Source organism: Rattus norvegicus, chromosome 17 (genome assembly GCF_036323735.1).
Source record: "Rattus norvegicus strain BN/NHsdMcwi chromosome 17, GRCr8, whole genome shotgun sequence".
In the NCBI taxonomy this organism is placed as follows: Eukaryota; Metazoa; Chordata; class Mammalia; order Rodentia; family Muridae; genus Rattus; species Rattus norvegicus.
Window position 1 is genome coordinate 83902442 of NC_086035.1, and position 27049 is coordinate 83929490.

Here is a 27049-nt window from a genome sequence, read left to right on the forward strand (position 1 = left end):
TTGTTTCATATATACTCTTAGGTATGTGACCTGGGTACATGTTAGATCCTCAAGGAGTTTCACCTTTCAAAACAAAACAAAAACTCCCCAAAAACAATCAATCAAAACCCTGATTCTCCAGTAACTAACAATTACCACAAGCTCCACGTCTTTTCCAGGTCACCAGTTCATGTTGAGATTTTGTCTGACGTGACCTTGTATAGATCTTATGGAAGCTGTCACAATCACTGTGAATTCATATGGGCAACCGACCTGCTTGGTTCATAAAACACTGCTTCTTTGCAGTCCTCCCCCACCTCTGGCTAGTACAGTCTTTCCACCTCATCTTCACAATGGTCCTTGAGTTTCAGGAGGAATTTTTTTTAACCAGATGTATACCCTACTATATAAATAATGACCTGATTGGTAGGATTAGCACACTAGTGTAATAGGGGCACAAATATCACAGAAATAACTAAACACTTTTTGCTTGGATTTATGTAAGGCCAGCTCCACAGTATAGAACCCTTCCCTACCATAGATCAGGGCCAAGAACCTGTGACGAGACAGGCTGTAGTTTCCATGAAAGCACCTACCACTGCTACTTTGCTAGTAGCACATAGTGCTAAAATAACACATGATAACTTCTCATAGCGATAGATTAGTGTGTCTCTCTGAACCTCATCAGAGAATCTTCCATATTATCAATAGAGGCTAACACAGAGATGTACAACTGATCAAAGCTCAGAGAATGAGTGATTGTGACGTTCTCAGCCCTAAATAGGGCATCCAAACTGTTTTGCTGGCTGGCTGGCTGGCTGGCTGGCTTGCTTTCTTGGTTCTGGTGAATTGCCCCATTTTGAGAATAGATTTGATATCCTCTCTGTATAATATTAAAGTCTCATATGTTAATATGGAATGATTTATTAAAGAGATGTTTGACAGAAACACATGGCATCTCATTGGATAGGATAAATCTGTGAATGTATCTGCACACATTCATTACCTATCACATGACAAGAATCATGGGCCCATATTAACCATTTGGTAAAATTGGGTGTGTAGGTTTTAACAACAGAGAGATATATTGACACTTGAGATGGAGAAAAGCATGTTAGAATAGTCTGTGCCTCTCCTTGTAGATAATAGAAAGCAACCTTGGAGAGAAACATTGCTGTGAAACACTACTAACTTATAAATTACACAGGACGGGAAGGCAAGGCAACACGCAAATGCAAAGGTGGACACTCAAGAGGAGGGAGCTAATCTAATCTGACCTTCTGCACAGGACTTCCCCTTCTCGGTGTAAGAAGGAGAAAAAGTGACCTCCAGTTGAAGAGCTATCCTGCTGGAAATTAAAATCAAGTCACAGTGTAAAGACATAGAAGTGGAAATTTGCAAAAGAAAGTATTTCTTACACCTGACTCTAAATGGACTAGGTACAAAGTCACCTTGAAAAATAACCAGAATCAGCTTTGCTTAGAAGTCTGGGTCCCAGGCTGAGTAAGACTTCTTCAAAGAACTGTTTAACATATTGGAAGCTAAAGAAACTTTTTAACAATTTTAGTTGGTGAACTCTATTTTATTCCTTATAGATTCTGAATTTGATGCCTTGCTTGCCAAGCCCTTTCTCATTATAGAAGAATAAAAATGTACTCATTTATTATTCTATAAACTGGAGCTGTGGGTTTAGTTAATTACTTTGGTTTTGTTATTGAATAGAAGTGGTGGTAGATTAGGATCTCAAATTTTTCTCTACAGCAGCCGTTATTTCACTACCATTAATGGAACCCTTTGTCCTACCTACATTGATTTCATAGGACCGTGTTATCAAATGTTAAATCTCTATTATGTACATACATTTTCTTTAAGTGTATGAAAGAATGATTGCCCCTAGTCTGTTGCTAATATAGATAGATACATAGTTGAGTAACAAAAACAGAGAAAAATTAGACCATTTCTCTTTATTGTACTGTTTTCCCTGTTAGAATGAAGGCATGCAGAATTTAACTACACTCAGTCTGTATTTTTGTTCTTGGTGTTATTCGTTTTGTTCTGTTTCTCTGTGTATTTATCGGTCTCAGCTCTGATATGTCAAAGCTATATTGGTAAATACTTATAAAACTCAAGACAATGACTCTACATGCACAGTGACTCTACTTCCTTTACGATTCATAGGACATTTCCTTTGGCTTCTGTTTGCCTTTCTCCTTGTCACACATTGCCTTCATTTGGGTTTACTTGGCTACACTTGATTGAAGCTCCTCTTTCTTATTCGGGGGAGGTGGGGGTAGGAGGTGGGGAGTGGTGGTGGTTAAAGCTGTAATTATTGTTGCTTTGTGTGAACTGGATGTTTTTATTGAATTGTTTGGAAATTTCCATCTATAATGATTAACAATGAATTTTTTTCTTTTTTCTTTTTTTCGGAGCTGGGAACCCAGGGCTTGTGCTTGCTAGGCAAGTGCTCTACCGCTGAGCAAAATCCCCAACCCCTTAACAATGAATTTTATACTTTGAATCTAACCCAAACCAGTACAAATAAAAGATATTTGGCAAGAATGTACTGGCCAGGCTCGGTGATTTCTTGTAATTGGCTGGAATATTAGATGCACTTCATAAAGAATACATATATTTTCTTGGTAATCTTATTAATAAAAATATCTAACATTCATAGCCTATTAACATTGAATAAAAGTTTTTTACAGCTATCTTTTCTCACTACACTACTACTTCTATGTAATCCACAAAATTATGCTGTTCTATAATTTGATATACCCATTTATTTGCTACTGGCAATAGCGAATAAATACTAATTTAAGTAGAAAACAAAGTCATGCAGATAGCTGTAATTATCAGTGTACCTATTGATTTGCTGCAGAAATTTCTATACTATAACAAAATAATGTTGTTATATCCATAGTTAAAATGAACTAATACTTTTATTGTTATTTGGTGAGTTCTTTTAGAATCCTATATTTTGATTATATTAACCTCCTCCTTCCTTTTCTCCCAGATCCATTCCCCCATTCCATATCTACCCAAACTACAGTCTAGGTGACTTACACACCAGCAATGAATTTTCTCAGAGTTCTAGCCAAAGGTTCAAGATCAGTGAATGGATAGATGCAGTTTCATTTTAGGCCTCCATCATGAACTGACCAATATCCTCATGTGGCCTGTCTTCAGTTTAAAAGCCCTACCATTCTTTCCTGTGTCCAAACTCCCCTTCTTATCAGGACGTCATTCACATTCCGGTGTTAGAATTCATAAGTTCTCATGGAAGCCTGGTCCTGCTCCCTTTTAACCTCAGAAATTCTGCTACAGTTTCTTCATTCTCAGTTGTAATTAATCTGGGCCAATTCTGATAACCAGTTTATAACTGAAGGTTTTATCTGGATAATCAAGATAGTCTTCACAGTTTATGAAAAAACCAACTCTGTGCATCTGTGTATATGTGAGTGTATATGTGAATGCATGTGTGTGTACATGTGTGTATGCATGTGTGTGCATTTATATGTGTGTATATGATTGTGTAAACATGTGTGTGCATGTGTATGTGAGTATATGTTTGTGTATGCATGTGTGTGAATGTGTATGTGTGTGCACATATGTCTGTGTGTGTGTGTGTGTGTGTGTGTATGGTGTATCTGTGTCTGTGTGTATGACTCGAATTTAAATGACACCCAAAGCAAAGAACTAGATATGGTTCTTTGCTTTCCCACTGCTCTACTGTCTCTCCCATTTACTGACATTGTAAAATCTGCTAAGTTTAGTGATTCCCTTTTATAATTTTCAAAAAGTGTTTGTTTACATCTCTGCATGTTTGTGAAACTTGTTTGAATAACACTAGCACGTATGTTCCAGTTCCTTAGACAAACCAATAACTAACTTTCTTTCGGCAGTGACTGCACAGTTTGAGTGACCTCCAGCTCTATGTCACTCTAATGTCATAGAGGAGCTATGACTTTGATGTCATTATATTTTCGATGTACAGTTTTTGCCATTCGTTGGAGGAGGTCCAAGGTATTTGTAGAAGTCTGAGGAATCATTGCTACATTAGTTTGGTTCAGTTCTCCTGCTTGGAAACTCTTATGTCTGATCATCTCAACAAGAGTTTGCTACCAGTGTGACCCAGGCACAAATGCTATTCTCATCAGCTCCTCAGGCAAGCTACTGACCCAGCATGCTTGGAGCCCCTTGGTTCATTGCTAGCATTGTGCCTAAGGCACCATCTCCTGGGGTGAATTCACAATCCTGCTAGGAACATTATTTATCTTTTCCCTTGTTCTTTACAGTGTTGCTTGTTTCTCTCTCCAGTGATGGTTTTAAAACACTGCAGTTCTGTTGCTGTGATTTCACCAAACAGTTTTGCTTTACTTTAAAATTCCCAGAAAGTCCTAACTCTCTGTGCCTGTTCGCTGCTGTTCCTGATTCTCCAGGACTTCTGTAGATTGATATCAGCACTTTCCGCCTTTGCTTGGGAATGTTCGTGAGAACTATAGGTAACCAAGTGTATCCAGTTAGACACCAGAACCAGAAACCATTTCCCCAATACTTAACATTTTATGGAACATTCTGAAAGGGACGTAAATCAACCCACACTTCCATTTTGACTTCTATTTGAATTTTCTTTGAATGTGGGTATCGCTTGTGAAGAGTCCTTTCTGGGAATGACTGTACTTTCTCCACTTTGTTGTCTGTTTCTTGGCTGTTTCTGGGACTTTTGTTCTGTTCAGGTCATTGACTCATATCTACAGTGTTGCCTTGATTGTCATAGCTTTTCATAATTCTTGGTAGCCAATTAGAGTTGCTCTGAATTTGTTCTATATTGTGTTGTTTTTCACTCTCTTTCGATTTCTTTTGTAACTTTTGAATTAATTCATTAATATCTTCACCATAACCTCCTGGGATTTTGACTGGAATTGTTTTAAGTTGATTCAAGTCAGAATAATTTATAAGATATGACTGTTGTTTATATTTGAGTTTTATCAGAATATTATTATTCTTATCAGATTATTTTGTTAGATTTACATATATACAATCTTGTTTCAAATAACATGTTGGCCAATAACATTTCAAGACAATTGACTTATTACATGAGCATTAATGCTTTGGATTTTATTGTCTAATGACATTGTTGCAATTATCTTCTATGATGGCCCCATAGGAATGAGTGAACCTAGTGACTCATTTATCAGAATTTATTCCCATTATTAAATAGCATATCACTATATATTTCTCCTTCTTGTGCTAAAACAGATGGGGTATTTATTTCACATTCTAATCTTTTATTACTGGAATATATTTTTCATGGTAACTTTGCATATACACTGTAACATTGTTCCAACTACGTATTCATTTTAGGAGATTTTTTATTTAATTAGAGAGATTTCCTAGGGGATTTTTCTATATAGTCATGGCCTCTGAAAAGAAAGGCTTATTTCGTCCTTCACAGACAATACACATCTTCTTCCATAACTTAAGTAAAGAATTTCAGGGTAGTGTTGAATATAAATCATAAGAATGAATGTCATTCTTTGTTCTCAGTTTCCTGGGAAAATACTATTTTTCACCCTGAAGAAATTGTTCTTTGTAGATATTCTTAACATTTCAGATAATCTTTTCTCATCCAAGGTTTCCAAAAGTTCTTATCATGAATGGGTTTGGGGTTCTCATCACCTTCTTTTGTGTTTGCATGTGTACCTGTTTATGTGTATATATACATGTGCACATATGTGCAAAGTACGTAAGCACACATGTGGGAGCCAGGGGAGATACCGGGTGTCTTCTTCAATCTTTCATTAACTTGTTTTGAGACAAAGTCTCTCAATGAACTTGGAGCTCAGTTATTTAACAGAAGGCCTCAGGGATCCTCTTTGTCATCTGTCCAGCACTGAGCCACAATAACTGGCTTTTTATGTAGGTTCTAGGGAATTGATCTCATATATATATATATATATATATATATATATATATATATATATGAGTCCTTACATACATCATACACACACACAAACATATATATATATTCTTTGTGTATATACTATTTTTATCTATAATCTATTGATTTCATAGACTATATTTAATGATTATTGAATTTTTCTGGCCTAACATGCTTAGAATAAATCCCTTTTGGTCATGGCATTGAATTGTTTTTAATAAATTTGATTTATTAATAGTTTTGAGATAGTTTTCTTTTATATTCATAAAAGGTATTGCTCTGTAGTTTCCATTTATAATACTGGCTTAGACTTACATCATTTTGGAAGGTGTTGAATAATTCATTCAAATTATTTGTCAGGTAAATTCCTATTTTGATTATTAGCTTTTCTCCAGTGAGTTCTGATATGTGTGTTTCAAAGAATGAACCCACTCATTAAATCTAGATTATCAAACATGGGACCTAGATTTATCCCTAATTTCCTTCATTATAAAAATAACTGTTCCCCACAGCTGCCATGGTCCATCTGCGTATGCACACACATGTGTGTGAAAACACACACACACACACACACACACACACACACATCTATATATTGTCCTCTAAATACTGATGGCTGCTTTGAGTTACTTTGAAGCACCTCTGAAACTTCTGTGGCCCATGTATTATCTTCCCTTTTGATCTTCCAAGTTAATTTCACTGAGGTCCAAGAGCAATTACACACCCAATCATTTGAATTGGCTACAGTGTGCTTTGTATTCCAGAATGCCATCAATTTCAGTGATTGTTATGTGTAAGCTTGAGAAGACCAAGCCTTCCTCTGTTGCTGGATGAAACATTGTATAAATGCAAATGAACCCCAGCTGATTGATGCTTTTCTCTTCAAACCTATCCTGACTACTTTGTTCCCTTCTGATCTGTTTGAAGTCTTCACTTGTAATAATAGATTCATTGATTTTTTTTTCTCCTTGTAAACCTGTGAACATTTGCCTCAAGTATTAGGAATTAGGAAGACATACATTAAGAATTAGTATGCAATTTAGGAAACTTATATGATGTAATTCTGTCTCAATTCCCTAGGGTCACAATAACAAACAAACAAACAAACAAACAAACAACAACAAACCCTTTAGAATGAAGGAATTGCAAGTGGAAAAAAATTATTTCTAGTCTGTCCTTGATGAGATCAACTCCTAGAAAATTCCCTAAGGTTTCCATTAGTCAGGTACTGATCAAACTAAGGAGGGCAAACACTCAGACCTCATCAGTTCCCAAAGGTTACACATTTTAATAACATCACCTTGGGCTTCAATAGTTTTTTTTTTATTGGATATATTTCTTTACTTACATTTCAAATGTTGTTCCCTTTCCCGGTTTCCTGTCCTTAAGCCCCTTATAATCCCCCCTCCCAAATGAGGGTGTTCCTCTGCCATCCATCCCCTAACAACTACCCCACAACATTCCCCTGCACAGGAGGTCCAACCTTGGCACTTCCACTTCCAGTCGTGCCCAAAAGGGCTATCCTTTTCTACATATGCAGTTGGAGCCCTAGGTCAGTCCATGTAGAGTCTTTGAGTAGTGGTTTACTCCTGGGAAGCTCTGGTTGGTTACTATTGTTATTCTTATGGTGTTGCAAGCCCCTTAAGCTCTTTCAATCCTTTCTCTAATTCCTCCAATGGGGGTCCGGTTCTCAGCTCAGTGGTTTGCTGCTAGCATTCACCTCCTGTATTTGACATGCTTTGGTTATATCTCTCAGGAGAGATCTATATCTGCTTGCTGTCAGCATGCACCTCTTAGCTTCATCAATCTTATCTAGTTTTGGGCGACATGTGGGGCAGACTATGAGTGGCTGTTCCTTCAGTCTTTGCTCTAAACTTTGCCTCCATATCCCCTCCTATGGATATTTTTGTTCCCTTTTGAAAGAAGGAGTGAAGCATCATAATTTTGGTCATCCCTCTTCCTGACCTTCATGAGGTCTGTAGATTGCATCTTGGGTAATTTGAGCTTTTGGGCTAATATCCATTTATCGATGAGTGCACACCATGTGTGTTTTACTGTGATTGTGTTACCTCAATCAGGATGATATTTTCTAGTTCAGTCCATTTGCCTAAGAATTTTGTGAAGTCATTGTATTTGATCACTGAGTAGTACTTCATTCTATAGATGTACCACATTTTCTGAATCTATTCCTCAGTTGAAGGGCATCTGGGTTCTTTCCAGCTTCTGGATATTATAAATAAGGCTGCTGTCAACATAGTGGAGCATGTGTCTTTGTTGTATCTTGGAACATCTTTTGGGTATATGCCCTGGAGTGGTATAACTGGGTCATCAGGTAATGGAATGTTCAATTTCTGGAGGAACCTCCAGATGGATTTCCAGAGTGGTTGTACCAATTTGCAACCCCAATACAATGGAGGAGTATTCCTCTTTCTCCACATCCTCAACAGTATCTGCTGTCACCTGAGTTTTTGATCTTAGCCATCTGACTGGTGTGAGGTAAAATCTCAGGGTTGTTTTGATTTGCATTTCCCTGAAGACTAAGGATGTTGAACATTTCTTTAGGTGCTTCTCAGCCATTCGATATTCCTCAGCTGGGAATTTTTTGTTTAGCTGTATACCCCATTTTTTAATAAGGTTATTTGGCTCTCTGAATTCTAACTTCTTGGGTTCTTTGTATAGTTTGGATATTAGCCCTCTATCAGATGTAGGATTGGTAATGATCTTTTCCCAATCTGTTGGTGCCAATTTTTCCTAATGATAGTGTCCTTAGAAGCTTTGAAGTTTTCTGAGGACCCATTTCTCAATTCTTGATCATAGAGCATAAGCCACTGGTGTTTTGTTCAGGAAGTTTCCCCCAGTGCCCATACGATGGAGACTCTACCCCATTTTTTCTTCTGTTAGTTTGATGTGGAGGTCCTTGATCCACTTGAACTTAATCAGGACAATAAGAATGGATCAATTTGCATCTTTCTACATGCTGACCACCAATTGAACCAGCACCATTTGTTGAAAATGCTATCTTTCTTCCATTGCATGGTTTTAGCTCCTTTGTCAAAGATCAAGTGAGCATAGGTATGTGGGTTCATTTCAAGGTCTTCAATTCTATTCCACTTATCTATCTTCCTGTCTCTGTACCAATACCATACAGTTTTTATGACTATTGCTCTGTAATACTGTTGAGGTCAGGGATGGTGATTCCTCCAGAAGTTCTTTTATAAATTATATAGTTTTTGCCATCCTGGGTTTTTTGCTATTCCAAATGAACTTGCAAATTGCTCTTTCTATCTCGATGAAGAACTGAGTTGGAATTTTGATGGAGATTGCATTGAATCGGCAGATTGCTTTTGGCAAAATGGCCATTTTTACTGTATTAATCCTGCCAATTCAGGGGCATGGGAGGTTTTTCCATCTTCTGAGATCTTCAATTTCTTTTTTCAGAAGCTTGAAGTTCTTGTCATACAGATCATTCACTTGCTTGGTTAAAGTCACACCGAGGTTTGTTTTGTTTTGTTTTGTTTTATATTATTTGGGACTATTGTAAAGGGTGTCATTTTCCTAATTTCTTTCTCAGCTTGTTTATCTTTAGAGTAGGGGAAGCTACTGACTTCTTTGAGTTAATTTTATAGCCAGACACATTGCTGAAGTTGTTTATCAGGTTTAGTGATTCTCTGGTGGAACGTTTGGTGTTACTTAAGTATACTATCATATCATCTGCAAATAGTGATATTTTGACTTCTTTCTTTCCAATTTGTATCTCTTTGACCTCCTTTCCTTGTCTGATTGCTCTGGCTAGGTCCTGGAGTATTATACTGAATAAGTAGGGAGAGAGTGGGCAGCCTTGTCAAGTCCCTGATTTTAGTGGGGTTGCTTCAGGTTTCTCTCCATTTAGTTTGATATTAGCTAGTGGTTTGCTGTACATTGCTTTTACTATGTTTAGCTATAGGTCTTGAATTCCTGATCTTTCCTTGACTTTTATCATAAAGGGGTGTTGAATTTTGTCAAATGATTTCACAGCATCTAATGAAATGATCATGTGGTCAGTATCTTTGAGTTTGTTTATATAGTGGATTACATTGATGGATTTCTGTATATTGAACCATCCCTGCATGAAGCCTACTTGATCATGATAGATGATCACTTTGATGTGTTCTTGAATTCAGTTTGCAAGAATTTTATACTGTATTTTTGCATTGATATTCATAAGGAAAATTAATCTGACGTTCTCTTTCTTTGTTGGGTCTTTGTGCAGTTTAGGTATAAGAGTAATTGTGACTTCACAGAAGGAATTTGGTAGTGCTCCATCATTTTCTATTCTGTGGAATATTTTGGACAGTATTGGTATGAGGTCTTCTATGAAGGTCTCATAGAGTTCTGTTCTAAGCCCATCTGGTCCTGGGTTCTTTATGGTTAGGTTAATAACTGCTTCTATTTCTTTAGGAGTTATGGGGTTGTTTAGATGGTTCATCTGTTCCTGATTTAACTTTAATACCTGGTATTTATCTAGAAAATTGTCCATTTCCTCCAGATTTTCCAGTTTTGTTGAACATAGTGTTTTGTAGTAGGATCTGATGATTTTTTGAATTTCCTCTGATTCTGTTGTTATGCCTTCCTTTTCATTTCTAATTTTATTAATTTTCACATATTCTCTGTGCTCTCTGGTTAGTCTAGCTAAGGGTTTATCTATCTCGTTGATTTTCTCAAAGAACCAGCTCCTGGGTTCGTTGATCCTTTGTATAGTCCTTTTTGTTTCTGCTCGGTTGATTTCAGCCCTGGATTTATTTCCTGCCTTCTACTGCTCTTAGGTGTATGTGCTTCTTTTTGTTCTAGAGCTTTTAGGTGTGCTGTCAAACTGCTGATGTATGCTCTCCCCTGTTTCTTTCTGCAAGCACTCAGAGCTATGAGTCTTCCTCTTAGCACAGCTTTCATTGTGTCCCATAAGTTTGGGTATGTTATACCTTCACTTTAATAAAATTATAAAAAGTCTTTAATTTCTTTCTTTATTTTTTCCTGTACCAAGTTGTCATTGAGTAGAGTGTTGTCCATCAGAGATGTATATGTTGGCTTTCTGTCGCTATTGTGATTTAAGACCAGCCTTAGTCCATGGTGATCTGATAGGAGGAATGGGATTATTTCTACCTTCCTGTGTCTGTTGAGTCCTGTTTTGTCACCGATTATGTGGTCAATTTTGGAGAAGGTACCATGAGTTGCTGAGAAGAAGTATATCCTTTTGTTTTAGGATGGAATGCTCTATAAATATCTGCTAAATCCACTTGTTTCATAACTTCTGTTAGTTTATGTATATCTCTGTTTAATTTCTGTTTCCATGATCTCTCCATTGATGAGAGTGTGGTGCTGAACTCTCCTCCTATTATTGTGTACAATGTGTGATTTAAGATTTCGTAAGGTTTCTTCTATTAATGTAGGTGCCCTTGTATTTGGAGCACTGATATTTAGGTTTCGAGTTCATCTTGGTGGATTTTTCCTTTAACAAATACGAAGTCTCCTTCCTTATCTTTTTTGATGACTTTTGGTTGAAAGTCATTATTATTCAATATTAGAATGACTACTCCAGCTTGTTTCTTTGGACCATTTGCTTAGAAAGTTGTTTTTCAGCCTTTTACTCTGAGATAGGGTCTGTCTTTGTCTCTGAGGTGTGTTTCCTGTATGCAGCAAAATACTGGGTCCTCATTATATATTCAGTTTGTTAGTCTATGTCTTTTTATTGGGGAATTGAGTCCATTGATGTTGAGAGATATTAAGGAATAGTGATTGTCGCTTCCTGTTATTTTTATTGTTAGAGGTAGAATTAAGTTTGTGTGTATCTCTTCTTTTGGTTTCTTGCTTTTTCTAGGGTGTAGTTTCCCACTTTGTGTTAGAGTTTTCCATCTATTATCCTTTGTATGGCTGGATTTGTAGAAAGATATTTTGTAAATTTGTTTTTGTCATGGAATATCTTGGCTTCTCCACCTATTTTAATTGAGAGTTTTGCTGGACATAGTAGCCTGGGCTGGCATTTCTGTTCTCTTAGGGTCTGTATGACATCTGTCCAGGATCTTCTGGCTTTCATAATCTCTGGTGAGAAGTCTGGTATGATTCTGATAAATCTACCTTTTATGTCACTTGACCTTTTTACCTTACTGCTTTTAATATTCTTTTTTTGTTTGTTTATTTTGTGAACTTGGTTTTATCACCATTATGTGACAGGAGGAATTTCTCTTCTTGTCCAATCTATTTGGAGTGCTGTAAGCGTCTTGTATGTTTATGGGCATCTCTTTCTTTAATTTAGGGACATTTTCTTCTATAATTCTGTTTAAGATATTTCCTTGCCCTTTAAGTTGGGAGTCTTCACTCTCTTCTATATCTATTATCCTTAGGTTTGATTTTCTTATTGTGTCTTGGTTTCCCAGATGTTTTGGGCTAGGAGATTTTTGCGTTTTACATTATCTTTTACAGTTGTTGTTCCGTCTAGTAGGGCAGTCAACGAGGGTGCATAGGGTACCTGGAAGAGAATGGGGAACAAGAGACGTAAAGAAGGATGCCAAGACAAGAGTCTGATCAAGGCGACAATTTCATTTTTCCCAAGGCTGAATTCATACCATAGCAGAGGTAACAAAGGGAGGGGGATGTGGGAAGCATCTACATAAGCTAAGGACACAGTATTCATGTGGTCAGCTGATGCCAACAGGATGTTTGTTTCTCAGGAAGGTCACAGGTTTGTCATATCACTGGGCATCCTGACCACCAGATTTGTATTAGTCTTCTGCAGCTGGCTGGGGATTTTCCATGAACCCAGTCATACTTAACTCTAACTATACTATTAGCATCAATAATGGAGGATTTTGAGGACATCACTCCCAACAAGTTGTGTCGATGTTTTCTATGGTATCTTCTTCCCCTGAGATTCTCTCTTCTATCTCTTGTATTCTGTTGATGATGCTTGCATCTATGACTCCTGATCACTTCCCTAAGTTTTTTTATCTCCAGGGTTGTCTCCCTTTGTGCTTTCTTTATTGTGTCTATTTCCATTTTTAAATCCTAGATGGTTTTGTTCAATTCCTTCATCTGTTTGGTTGTGTTTTCCTGTAATTCTTTAAGGGATTCTTTTGTTTCATCCTTAAGGGTTTCTACTTGTTTACTTGTGTTGTCCTGTGTTTCTTTAAAGGAGTTATTTATGTCCTTAGAGTCCTTCATCATCATCATAAAATGTGATTTTAAATCTAAATCTTGCTTTTCTGGTGTGTTTGGATATCCAGTATTTACTCTGGTGGGAGAACTGGGCTCTGATGATGCCAAGTAGTCTTGGTTTCTATTGCTTAGGTCCCTGCACTTATCTCTCAGCATCAGGTTGTCTCTAGTTTTAGTTTATCTTGTTGTTTCTGACAGTGGCTTCTCCCTCCTGTAGGTCTCTGTGTCAGTACTCTTGTAGACCTGTTTTCTTGTTTTCTTTCAGCTGGATCTGGGAACAGATCTGCTCTCAGGTGTGTAGGTGCTCCTGTTGACTGTCTTTCAGCTCTTGTCATAGGCAGGAACTGGAAGGGTCCTGCCCCTGACTGCTCCTTTGTCCCTGGGCCCAGGAGGCACAGATGGCACTTGGTGATTTCCTCTTTGGTCAGGAATGTGTGCAGAGGGTAGTCTCTTCTGATTTCTCAGGAGTGTCTGAACTTCGAAGGGTTCAATTCTCTCCCCCACAGAATTTGGTTGCAGGGAGCTCTTTGACTGGTTCAGTTCAGTTCTGGGCGCAGACCAGAACTGAGGGTTCCTGCCACTGACTGTTCCTATATTCCTGTGTCCAGAAGCACTATGCAGTCTCCTCTTGGACCAAGGATATGGGCAAAGGTAGGGAGAAGTGGCAGTCTGTCTTGCGGTCTCAGGATGATCCGTACTTCTGGGTCTTCAACAGTTTTTTGTAGAGGAAGGACACAACATTGAGTGTCTATAGCAATGACATCATTATGCATGTTAACTACTCTGTCTCTGAAATATGTTTTATTCAACATTGATATAGCTTTCTACATTTCTTTCAATGGGTATTCTCTCTATCACTGCATATTTTTCTTTATCCCATTAGTTTTCATCTATCAATCTCCTGCCATTTAAGTTGGATTCCTTTAAAGCACATTTACTTTTCCTTAGCTCTGAGAATGCTGCCTTTCTATTGGTGTAAATGAGTTTAAGCAGGCATTGATACTTAAAGAAATAGCTACCATAGTCGTTTACCTCACCCTTGCCATTATGTTTTCTGTTATGGTTTACTTCAACAGTTTACTAGTTTGAAATCCTCTGCTCTCCGTACATGAGCTGGTCAGTGGTCCTTTATATATGTATTAGAGGACTGCCTTGTCTGGCCTCAGTGGAAAGGGATGTGCTTGGTCCTGTGGAGGCTTGAATGCCCCAGGGAAGGGGGATGCTGGAGGAGTGAGCTCGGAGTGGGTGGGTAAGTGAGGGAACACCCTCCTAGAGTGGAAGGGAAGGGAGTGGGGTGGCTCACAGAATGGGGACGGGGAGAAGGACATTTGAAATGTAAATAAAGTAATTAATAAAAAAGGGAAAAAAGAAAACAAGAAATTCTCTGTACTCTTATTCTATCAATGGTTCTGCTTTTCAAACTATATTTAGTTTTTCTCATGAGTTGTCATTGTGCACTTATAACTTATTCAAGGTCAGTTTTGAATAATTCTGTATAGTTTCCTTGGTAATCCAAGTACTTTAGAATAGAAGACTCCCAACTTCCCCTACATTCCCTTTGTAACAATCATTGATTTCTCACATCCAAAAGCTAAAACAACAGAGAATATTCTCAATATTATTTGCATCAAATTAGCTAAACAACCAAAAATGATTCAAGTTTTAAAATTTGTTTCTTCTGTAATAGTCATTACATTGATTTGATATTTTGGCCTACAGTATTTCACCTGTGTCTGAAAAAAAATCCTCCTGAATTTATTTGCAAATAATGTCTACAAAGAATTTTGTAATATTTTACCTAATAAAAAAGGCTTTATTACACTTTGCTGAATATTTTTTCTTGATAAAGAATATTAAGTAGGGATGTTTTTCTTTCAGAATTTGAAAATATTTCATATTTTATGTTACATCACACGTTGACTTGCATAGTCTGTGCAGAATGGGTCCCTTCTTCTCTTATGCTTCCTCACCTGTGACTGAGAGAGAGTTTCCCAATAAGGCTCTGGCTTCTACACACTTTCTCTCTTTGTCTCTTTGTTTGTATCTCTTAGTGTAAATGGCTAGGTATGATTAACCCCTATGCTGCTCTTCCTTTCACTAGATGTTCTCAGGGAATCTGGCACCTTTTACTTGTTCTCATTCATTAGACAAGAGATCTTGTAGTCAGTCCAGTAGACCTAAGGTAGCCTGCTCTCCTATTATTTTTTCCTCTGGTGCAAGGCTTGTTCCATTTCATGTTTTGAAGTTTGTATTGACTTGTTTCAAGTTCCTCAATTCTTCCTTCTACTATGTTTTGCCTATCAAGTCCACCAAGAACATAATTCATCCTTGTTATACTATTTATTTGTATTTGTCTCTTTTTGTCTTTATTAGAGTTTTCATCTGATATAATACTCTTGATGGCTGATGCTGCTAAAATCCCTGAGGCTTGTTCCGTTTCTTCTGGCTATACTGTTTTCTGCCGTGTGTTACATCATGCAAATACACCGTTGCTGTTGACAGCTTGTTACATATGGTTAGATGTGCCTGGGGCACAGCCCTTTAGTACAAGGTTTTATGACCAGAGATTATTCTATTTATTGCTTACTGTGGGTGGGTACATGTTATCTTTGAGTTTCCAGAGAAACTTCTTAAATAGGGCTTTGTTCAGGCACAGCCTCCTGCTGTTACTCAATGTAGTTGTGGTTAACAGGGATTTTCTGTAAACCTCTAGGTTTAAATTCAGTTTGTTTCTATTATTATTTTATATTTATTGACACACATGTCCATGTATGTATGTGGGGAGGGTGTGTGTGTGTGTGTGTGTGTGTGTGTGTGTGTGTGTGCAGTATAAGCACATTTCTTCTGCTTCATAGTGTGTTAGTGAAAAGACAGCTTTTGGGAATTAGCTATTGCTTACATTGTGTACCTCACAAAGGATAGAAGTCAGACTTTTATGTAAGTGGTTTTGCCCATTACCCATCTCCTAGTCTCAAAATTCAGGTTCTTTAAATTAAGGCCATTACATTAGAAAGATTCTGGGTCCTAGGATGCGCCTGTCATTCATGACTATGCTTCTCAGGTTCTCAGGTTGTATTTTGAGCTTCAGTTCTGTTCTCATAAACTGTTATGCAGTCTCTCTCCCTCCTCCCTGGCTTTCTCCATGTTTCCCAGTATGTGGGATCTGAGAATTGCTCATTTTTCTTTGTGACTGTGATGGCAATTCCCAAACCCCTTGTGTGTTAGACCCAGCATGATGCTTTGCAGCTTCGTGCATTTAAATTGTTTGAGTTCTATTTCTGCATCTGGAGAATTCAGATGACAGTTGGCAGTCAGCAGTCCTACCTTATATCCATATACCAGTTGAGGCTCAGCAAACATAAATTATTCACATCATTAAAAGTAATAAAATTATTAAACTTTCATTAATATTGACAGCATCACTATTAGTTTTATATTTTATTAACTTAGGTTAAGCCCTATTAACTATATATATATATATATATATATATATATATATATATTGCTATTCCTGATATTTTGCTTTTGTTAAATAAGATTTGAGTTTTGAGTTTTTCTTTTATTTAAACTATGTTAAGTGATGCACATCTATGGATTAAACTGAATCTCATTTCTCTACTTTGACCTGTCCATGAGTGATTAAAGCACAGAACCACTGAGAGCTGCTGGGGGTTAAGACAAGCCACTCTGTCATCTCACTCATGCATTCCCTACACTACTTTTAATGAGCAAAATATTTAATGAACAGGCAAAGGGCTTTTGATATCCTGAGGTGTCCACCTAGGGAATCCAAGTCAGTGCACAGGCTTGCCTTCAACACTGCAGGAATATAAAGCCTCTGGAAGATGTGGCAGAGGAGGCCAGAGAAAGCTAAGCAGTCTGTCTCTGCCTTTACCTATGCATCCTGGATGCATGATTATCCGTAAAGCAGCCCGCTGCTCTGCAATATAAACATGGATACTCATACCTGTATTGCTTTTTCATAGATGTCGCTAAAATTTCTTTATATAAATAAGTACTGTGGAGATGATCAATCAAAAACCTTAAAGTTAACATTATAATGAAAATGCATTATACATGGCAATCTTTTTGCTTTGACCTTTAATGTTGAATATGATATGATTAATCTGGGGAGATTTTTCTATTGTTAAAGATTTTATGTATATTGTTCTGATCTCTAATTTCTTGAATAATTCAAATCAATCTTGAGGATCCTCATAAATACCTAACACCCAACCATAAACAATGGTTTTCTCTATTATAATTATAGGTTTATCTCATTGAAGAATCAGGACTAAACATCCTGATGTGGTCCATGATGCAAAACAAAAACACTGGATGGACCTATGCACATGTACCTCTTTCTAGTAACAGTCCCTTCAAGGTGGCATTTGAGGCTGACTTGGGTGGAAAGGAGGACATCTTTATTGCTCTTGATGACATCACTTACACCCCGGAGTGTGCATCTGGAGGTAAGTGATTCCTCTAGAAGGTAAGAATAAATATGAGGTTTATATCAAAATATACAGTAGTTGGGAGATTCAGAGAAATTGTATTTATTTCTGAATCTAGTCCTATTCTTAAGTGATGAATAGATGATAGATAGATGATAGATAGATGATAGATAGATGATCGATAGATAGATAGATAGATAGATAGATAGATAGATAGATAGATGTGTGTGTGTCTGTGTGTGTCTGTGTGTGCATATATTGAGGTAGTTTCTTTGCCCATGAACTTCGCCATAAAATTTTCATGACTTTTAGGCAGCAAATTAATGCCACACTAAGGCTAAGGCAACAAGTTTCCACTGCTAGCACTTTACTGCCATTGTTATCCCCCTATCAGCCTGCCCTCTGACTGTTCCTCATCCCATACCTCTTCCCCCATCTCCAAGAGGATGTCCCTGTTTTTTCCTCCCACTCCACCAGACCTCCCTACTCCCTAGGGCCTCAAGTCTTTCCAGGGTTAGGTGCATCTTCTCCCACTGAGGTCAGACCAGGCAGTCCTTTGCTGTGTATGTGTCAGGGGCCTCATATGAGCTGGTGTATGCTGTCTGGTTGGTGACTCAGTGTCTAAGAGATCTTGGGGGCCCAGGTCAGTTGAGACTGCTGGTCTTCCCCTGGGGCCACCCTCCTCCTCAGCTTCTTCTAGCTTTACCCCATTCAATCACAGGGGTCTGGGCTTGTGTCCATTGGTTGGGTGTTAGCAACCACATCTGACTTTCAGTTGCTTGCTGGGCCTATGTGCAATTTTTTAACAACGGAATACACATTACTATTTAGTTCTGCGGTCTGTCACACGGCTGTACCTTAGTTATATACTGTTAGTATATATAACAATGTGATTGTTTAAAAATATGCTCCTGGGCACACAGATAAGGACCTCAGAAAGTGTTTGCCTACTACATTAGCTAGGCACTTTAGGAACAGGCACATGTGGCCTCCTGTTCCCAGAGCCGGCTTCTTTAAGCAGTCTTTGAATTAGTCTGTTTTGTCTCTCTGGCTTTTTGCATTCTACAGATGTTCTTGCAACATTTGTGTAAGAAACAGAACTGTTCTATGGCAAACTCTTTCAGTTTTCTTATTTTCATTTCCAAATGTGAACTCTTTTCTTATCATTCTTTTTCTAAAGATAACTCTCTTATCATTCAAGAGTAAATGTATATAGCCCTGGTTATTTCCTTTCTCAATATTTCCTAGCAACTATAACATCAACATGCTCTCTGGCAATCTTGCACCTCTCTCTCTCTCTCTCTCTCTCTCTCTCTCTCTCTCTCTCTCTCTGTGTGTGTGTGTGTGTGTGTGTGTATGTGTGTGTGTGTATATGTAAAGAGCTAAGAATACATGAGTATATTATGTGTTTGTGCATTTGTGTGTGAGAATGTGTGCATGTATGTGTGTGTGTTAAACTGATTTTAGTATCTTCAAGAATAAAAGGAACTTATATAATTTATTTCTTGAACTAATGAATAAACTAGGAGATTCAGCCTGAAAATTGCTATTATTCAGAAATAACAGAAAATATTATTTAATATTTACCTAAATAAAAGTATTTATTGGAATACTATATCAACACCCTGATTGATTCTGATAGACTGATGACTCTTTCTCAATATATTATGGAATGTGCTTACTGTAGAGAACCTTATAAACAACTAATACTTGTGCCATGAATCCATGGATGTCTTTTCTGTCATCTTATGTGTTACTATGTCCTTCCCAGTCACATCCCCAATTCCACAGCCTTGTGGCATAGGGATTCACTGTTGATTTTGTTAAATGCCTTAGAAAGTAGGAAAATAAGATAGTAATTCTGAAGGACCAGTTGTCAAATTCCTCAGTAATGTTGCAGAGAATCTTTAGAAACACCTGGTAAGCCTAAAACAGCTTCATCTTAAGAGCTGTCGAAAAGACACAGGCAAAATAAATCACATTTGAAATAAACATAACTGCAGTATATACATTATAATCTTTTATAATTTTACACCATTATGTTTTAAAGGCTTTAAAGTAATGTTATTCTTTTACTGCTATTACAAAAATCCTTTCATGTGTCTTTAGTACTATTAGAAAAATTTTAGAGAGATACTGAATAGGTGATTTACTGATTGCAAACCAAATTGCAACGTATTACATTTCATAATATGTTGGTGAACATGAAGGACATAACCAATAAAGACACAAGAAACAGGAGGCTATTTTGCTTTTAATAATTGTAGAAAATGACAAAGAAAATATGAGAGCATATTAATAAGCTGTAGATACCATCTGTCATGTCTGAAAGGGCACACAAAATAATATACGACTCTACGAAAAGGAAGTAGGAATAATACTTCTTTTACTTTTGCTATTTTTCTACAGTGTTAAGTATCTACATGAACAATGTTATTTCTAGTTGTGGAAAAATGTATATAAAAAGTTCTATATTAAAATATTACCGTGTGTGTGTGTGTGTGTGTGTGTGTGTGTGTGTGTGTGTGTGTGTGTGTGTGTTGTTATGGATTACATGCAGAATGCTGTATATAGTAAACAAAAGTTTTTGTTTCTCTGTTTTGTTTTGTTTTTAATCTCTGATGTCTATGGCAAGCTTTGAATCATTGTTTTAATTTTTCCCCAAGTGAAATTATTCATTGGAATTAATACAAAAAGTTGTGACATAAGTGGGGTTACTTTTTATTACTTTAAATCATGCTTTCTAGTTGTTAGTTCAAACAGTAATAACCCAGCTTTTGAAACTTTGAGAAGGATGAAGTTTGTTCTTCCCGAGCTCTTTCCTCTCCAGGGAAGCGTTAGAGATATCAAGCCTTGTGGATGTTCCATGTTTTTGTTTTTAGTCACATGGTCCTCCTCTCACTGTGTAGCAGACAAACCTATGGCAGGCGAGAAGAGGTCGTCTTGACTGAGTTGGTCTTGTTCAGTAGCATCTTCCAGTCATGTTAAATTTCCAGAAAGGAGCGAACAAACACACACAGCACTTTTAGTCTTTCAAGAAGAGAACAGGAGTTTTAAATACCTCAGAAACATGGACTAAAACAACTCAGCAGCAGCTTTTATTGAGCACATAAAACTTTCTTCCTACCGGAATCAGTGGCGCATGTCTGTCTTATTTGTTTATCAAGAGATAACAAAGAACGTGACAAAAAGGAAAACAAGATGGGGAGGGGGAGAAGTAAGGAAAGACAGGCAGAAAAGGCAGGAAATGAAAAGTATCTACCAGTTCAGTTCTCCTGAGAACAGGAGGAGTGTTTTTGAAACATTTAAAAAGTGACAAGTTTTAATAAATTCCTTTATAAAATTAATGTTTATTGACTAGAAATCCTGAAAATAGAACATGTTTTCCACTGAAATATAGCAATAAGATACAAATATCCTCATAATACGGAGCCCTTACAGTGAGTATATGCTGTGTGGAAGATAGGATTTCCATTATTTTTTTCCCAGTATTGACGAAATACTCAGCGTTCCACAAAAGGGTAAAAAATATTTAACTTTTCTGAAGTCTAGATGATTTCTCTGTCCATCTTCCCTTGGCACAGTCTGGACAAAAGTCAGATAGGATGTGGTATTAACTTAGATAATTTTCTGCTGACATGTAACAAACCCTCCAGATTCTAATTTAATCAAAGGACACATTCTTTTTTCATAAAATATGTTTTCTTTATGTGAGTTTTCTGCAATGTAAAGTGGTTTCTGGTTTTTTTTTCCCTCCTTTAAAAAAAAAAAGGAAGATCTGAGATTTTCCTCAGTAATGAAGGAACAGTTTAGAAGGTTGTAAGGATACAGATGTTTCCAAAACTGTAGAGGAGGTTTTGTGATATTGAACAGTGGGTTATCACATGCTATGAACAGTGGATAATCTCAGGCCACTAATGGTACAGGTATATACATTTTTGTCAGGAGTCAGATAAGTAGGCAGACATCAGGACATGCCAATGCAGGTTGAAGCACAAGTTTCCCCACAGAGTCCACTCATTGCTGGGCTGATGAATGTCTACCCACAAGCTTTGGTTAGCCTTAATCATCAATGTGACACAGTCCAGGGTATTCTAAGTAAGGAAGTCTTAATAGCATAGTATAATGGTACATATCTGTAGTCAGAACACATGAGGGCCAAGGCAGGAAGATTGTGACTTTAAGGCCTGCTAAGACTCCACTGTGAAATCCTGTCAAAAACAAAATCAACAAAACCCCATAAATCTTTATTTCCCAATAGCTACAGAGTACCAGATACTTGAGTTCAAGACCTTCTTAAAGGTGGCCTCCCTTTGAAGTTTCCATTAAAGGAACTGTATAGATGCAGGACGTGTCTTGATTGCATATAGGACAGTCTGGATGACTAATTGATGCCCTAGGCACAGCCGACTCTCCCTAGGTACCATCCCTCAGGAGGTGGTCCTAGGCTGAGAAGAAACCAAGCAGAGTATAAGGCAGTGAAGCAGCATGTAGTGCTCCTCCATGGTTCCTGCCTCAGCTTCCTACCTTGAGTTCCAGTTCTAGCTTCTCTCAATGATGACTTGTGCCCTGGAAGTAAGTTAAATAAACCCTCCCACCCAGCTGGGTTTGGTCAGTTTTTTGTTTCTGTTGTGTTGTGTTGTGTTGCTTGTTTGTTTTTCATACAGCAAACTCAGACTAAAACTAGAACATCCCAAGTCCATGTCCTTCTCAGAACCTCTGTTTGCAACCCTATGAGGAAATGAGGAAAGTTTGGCAGATGTAATTATAATGAACCTTTGGATGTTATCAAACTGGAGTAGAAGAGACCCTATAAACTAATGTGGCCCATGTCCTTATAAGAAATGTCACACTGAAACAGACACACAATTCCATATGCTGCAATAAGCAGAGCTTGAAAATAATCCGTCAGTTAGAAATCACCTGGATACTTAGCAAAACAAGTATCTAAGAGGAAGGAGAAGACCAGCTTCTTTTATGGAACCTTTAAAGAGAGTCTGACTCTAAGAAGGCCTTGAACTCAAATGCCTAGCCTCTATAGCTACTATAAAATAAATATCTATGGATTTTAGTTGATTTTGTTTTTGACAGGGTTTTACAAAGGAGCCCCAGAGAGCCTAGAATTCAAGATCTTCCCTGCCCAGCCTCTCAAGTGCTCTGATTAGAGTTATGTGCCACCATTCCACACAATACATGTTATTTAAGCCACGCAAACTGGCACTTTGGTATACCACAGAAGGAGCCCAGTATAAGCTTCCACTGAGGCTCATGTTAAGATCAAAGGGTAGGTTCAAATCTCCAGTGCACCAATTACTGCCCTTTTGGCTTGATATTTCTCATCTGTGGAAGGAACACAGTCAGGACTTAAGACACTGTTCTTCCTGAACATTAGCATTAACTATTTCAATTGGCAAACGAAAAAGGATATTTTTAAGCCTGGGAATATCTTTCATGGGACTCTACATATCTAGTCATGCACCGATTGATTTCTTCGTCAGAATATGCTATCTGATGTCCCATCTACTAAATAAGCACTGCAGACATCAAGCTTTGCTGACAGCTTCCAAAAGCCTTAATCTTCATTTAGCTTGTTCTTTTTAATGGAAAGAAAATAGACCTTCAGATACCCACGACAGATTCCAAAGAAAAGAAATATTAGTCCAGGGTATATCTTTTACCTTGACTTGCTAAATATAAATGGCCAGTAGCTAGCAAGGTGTCAGCAACATAAGAGAATTAGGAGGAATTCAAGATGACAAGAAGCTAAGGAAACGTGTGGGGGTGTTTGCTTGTTTGGTTGGCTCTGTTTTAGTTTTGTATTATCGCTGCTGAAAAATCGCTTGCTTCACATCCCTGAGTGGAGGCCACATATACATCAAGCCCAAGGTTTAATTCCAGCTTAGATGTAATCCCAAAATTTAAGTTATTTAAAGGCAAAGATCGGTTAGATTCATTCCATATTTTTATTACTTTTATTCAGTAGGAAGTCAGTAAATATGCTGCATAAATAAACAAGTATTGTGAATGAGATGGGAAATGAAAAATGCTATCAACACTTGAACTGGCTTGGAACCTCCCTCCTTACCTCCCAGAGCATGTCCTTTGATGCTATTCTCACTACCATTTTGGGGTGGGGGGAGAAGAGCGAGGAAGGGATGTGTAAATTTTCCCATCCTATGTCTGAGTCTCCTGAGTGATAGAAAAAGACAACTCTACTCAAAATTTTGTGACCTGAATCAAGGTTACAACTGTGACTCTCAAAACATATAAATTGGGGAGGAAACCCTTCCTTAGTCTATGGTTTATTCAGGTAAATTCAAGTAAGTTCAGTAACTAGTCTGTAAGTGACTTGCAAGTCTGCAATTCTATGCATATAAAAAACAGGAACACAGAAGAACACAAAGAATAGCATCACAAGGGGACATACAGAGTAGGGTTTAAAGAGCATGGCGTTCAGAGAAGATGGGTACAGGAGGTGTCATTGCAGTTTGGTAAAGGAAACTTCCCATTATCCGGATACTTGTAATTTTAGTCTGTCATTCATCCAATCAATACTATACAGAATCTACTCCTCTCTGCCCTGTATGCGAGTTGGATGACATGTATTAATATAATAATATCTCTTAAGAACTGTGGTAAAACATCAGCCCAATATGTATAAAATTAAACCCAAAATTCAGAATTTTCCTACACTCACACATGTGAGGCATGCAGAAAGGGACATGCAGCCATGCCCTGGTAATAGAGGCAGGCACAGATCTGTCACCTAAATGACATGTCTTGTCCCTGGGTCTGAGAGCTAGCTGTAAAGATGCTTCTAGCTGTCCAGGACTACAGCTCGTGCTAAAAAAAAAAAAAAAAAGCAGCCAAGTAGATAAATTAATATAATATACAGTAGAAGAGAAATACCAAAAGATTCTATGATAACTACTAAATTAGTTTTTTACCCTTTAACACAAAGCTTCTGTTATCTCTATGTGTCCATATAAAAATGATCCCTTCAGAGTTGAACTTTTGTTTTTTCTAGTGCAGCCCCATGCTCTTCCATTTCCATAACTGTAGCCCAATGCATGCCTGGCTAAGAACTCCATGCCCTTTTTCTCCTCTTGTGAAAATCCTTCCTTCATATCAAGGTCAAAGCCAAATCTTGCTTCTTCAAGAATTATCCTTAATCCTCTCCACAGGAAGCTGCACTCCATTTTAGAATATCTATCTTTAAGTTCGCCATTCCCGTTTGTGTTACTGTGCAGTTTAAGACATCCATAGTTCGTTGCTTGACATGTTAGTTTTACTATTTTTAAATATCCTCATTGTCACTACCCCATTTTTTCAATACAAAAATAACAAGGAAACGTTGCTTTAAGGTTGATTAGGAACCATATAAAGTTCAGTCAGCATAGAGAATATGTGTATGGTAGAAATTATACATAAAATCATTTAAAGCCATTTGAACGCATGGCTCAATTTTCAAAGTTTGCATCAGTTGTGACGCATAAATTGGCCTCATTTTAAATTGAATGGTAATGAATGTGCATGATGCTCAAAGAAAAGCCTTATCGGACACTCCTAACTCATTTATTGGATTATAGTAGATTATTACACTTTAATGCTATTGTGAGAGGGGGCATCATACACTCCTGCTGTCTGTTAGAAGATGGCATTTTCGGCTTACTTTTCAAATGGATTCCTTAGATTTGCAGATAAGAAAATAAGAACCAGAAGCTTTCCATAGAAGTGAGAGTCCTGCAGGTTCAAGGGGCCTCATCCCCCTCTTGTGCTCAACTTCCTTTGGGAAAGCCTCCTGCCCTGGGAGGATTACTAGCTCGTGCCTTCCTGCTGAGCAATAGGTAGGAAAGAAATTCTGTCAAATAAGAGGAAGAAATCTCAATGACAACCATGGAAAAGCCAACCCCAGCTTGAGCTATACTCAATGCATATTTTCATTATGATTTTTCTCATTCTCTACAACACACGTCTTAAGCCTGATTTGCATTCAGAGATTACGAAGCAAATGTTTGTTGATTAAGAAACCACATTAGACCATGACACCACATCACTGAAAAGTTAATGTTTTGTGGGGAAATTTTTCTTCAAAAAGAAAAACAAATGACAATAACAGATGGCTAATTTCTAACTTTTCGAAAGAAACAGAATGGTCATTTTTTTTTTGCCATGTAAGATCATTTTACTCAGAAAAAGATGAGTTTGTGTAGAAATAGGTGAAAACGGAAAAGGAAAAATAAAACTTGGACTCAACTAAGAATGCCTATGAGTCTTTATTTTTCATTATTATAAACTTCCTCAAAACTAAAACTGTGAGACTGGAGATTGACTAGATCTGACCATAAATGTCAAAGATGTCCAATGAATTGACAAGGCAGCATCTTGGTCTTCTAAGCCACGTAAAGAGGGTAAAGAGATTCAACAGACTTTACCTGTGTTATTTCATGTAGCAGCTGATTAAGTAAGTGTCTTGGAAGTGTCTGCTTGCATGGACTGTAGATTACATCTCCCTGCTGAGCCACCTCTCTTGACTAACAATATCAAGGATATGTGTAAATTAATAGAATAAAATAATTTTACTCATATTAATGAACCACTTCTGTTTCTGTTGACAAAGCAAAAGTTAGCGTGACAGAAGTGAGATTATTAAATAGTTATGTAGTTATATTTAATTCTCCAAAATCTGTTTTAAAATATCTATCTCTTTAGTCATTATTTATTTGTTTATTTATTTATTATCTCTTTAATTATCAGTTAACTTAGTTAACTATATCTAGGTAATGCCCTGGTCATCGGTAGTTGTGACATCGCAGTCATTGATTTTGTGTATTTTGTTTTTTTTGTTGTTGTACTTACTGTTGAGTTTTAATATGCCATGAATCTATGACTTTTTATTATTTCTTTTATTTTTTTAATATTAGTGGAGTGTTAATAGTAGTTCAGCCATTACACCTGATAGACCCCATAGAAGGCATTTGACTCCTTTGGTCTTCCTAAACCTGGTGGAAAAAGGGCTTTCAAAGTGCATATGAAATTGTATATGTTCCTAAAACATACATTACTTTCTATGCCTACATTTTTTCTAGTTGTGTTTGTGGGATACATTAAAGAAGTGGGTTTCCCTTGGCACTTTCAGTTCTTGTATAAAAAGAGAAAGATCTCATAATTGATTGGGCTTTAAAATGGCTCATAAGATGGAAATGAATGACTTCTAACTTCTAAGTTTAATGATGCCCAACCTCACATGCGACCAATGCCACAACACACACACACACACACACACACACACATACACACACACACACACACACACACACACACACACACACACACGGAATTGTAGCATCATATAGAAGTGATAAGGCAACAAAGCCTCCACTGGAGGCTCTCTGGATTGTTACTCTCATGTCAGGAAGGAAATGATTGAACTTTCAATCCACCATGGGCAGAATTTTATGTAAATTTTATCAGCTTTGCATATATTTAA

At 37.3% G+C, this 27049-nt stretch overlaps 1 protein-coding gene across 1 annotated transcript in view; it reads left to right on the forward strand.

The window, feature by feature from the left end:
- Window positions 1-27049, forward strand: part of Malrd1 (MAM and LDL receptor class A domain containing 1) — a 712187-nt gene that overhangs the window by 575070 nt on the left and 110068 nt on the right. The window contains exon 32 of the mRNA NM_001287618.3: window positions 17376-17577. Coding sequence (NP_001274547.3) covers window positions 17376-17577 — 202 coding nt within the window. The remainder of the gene's footprint in view (window positions 1-17375; window positions 17578-27049) is intronic.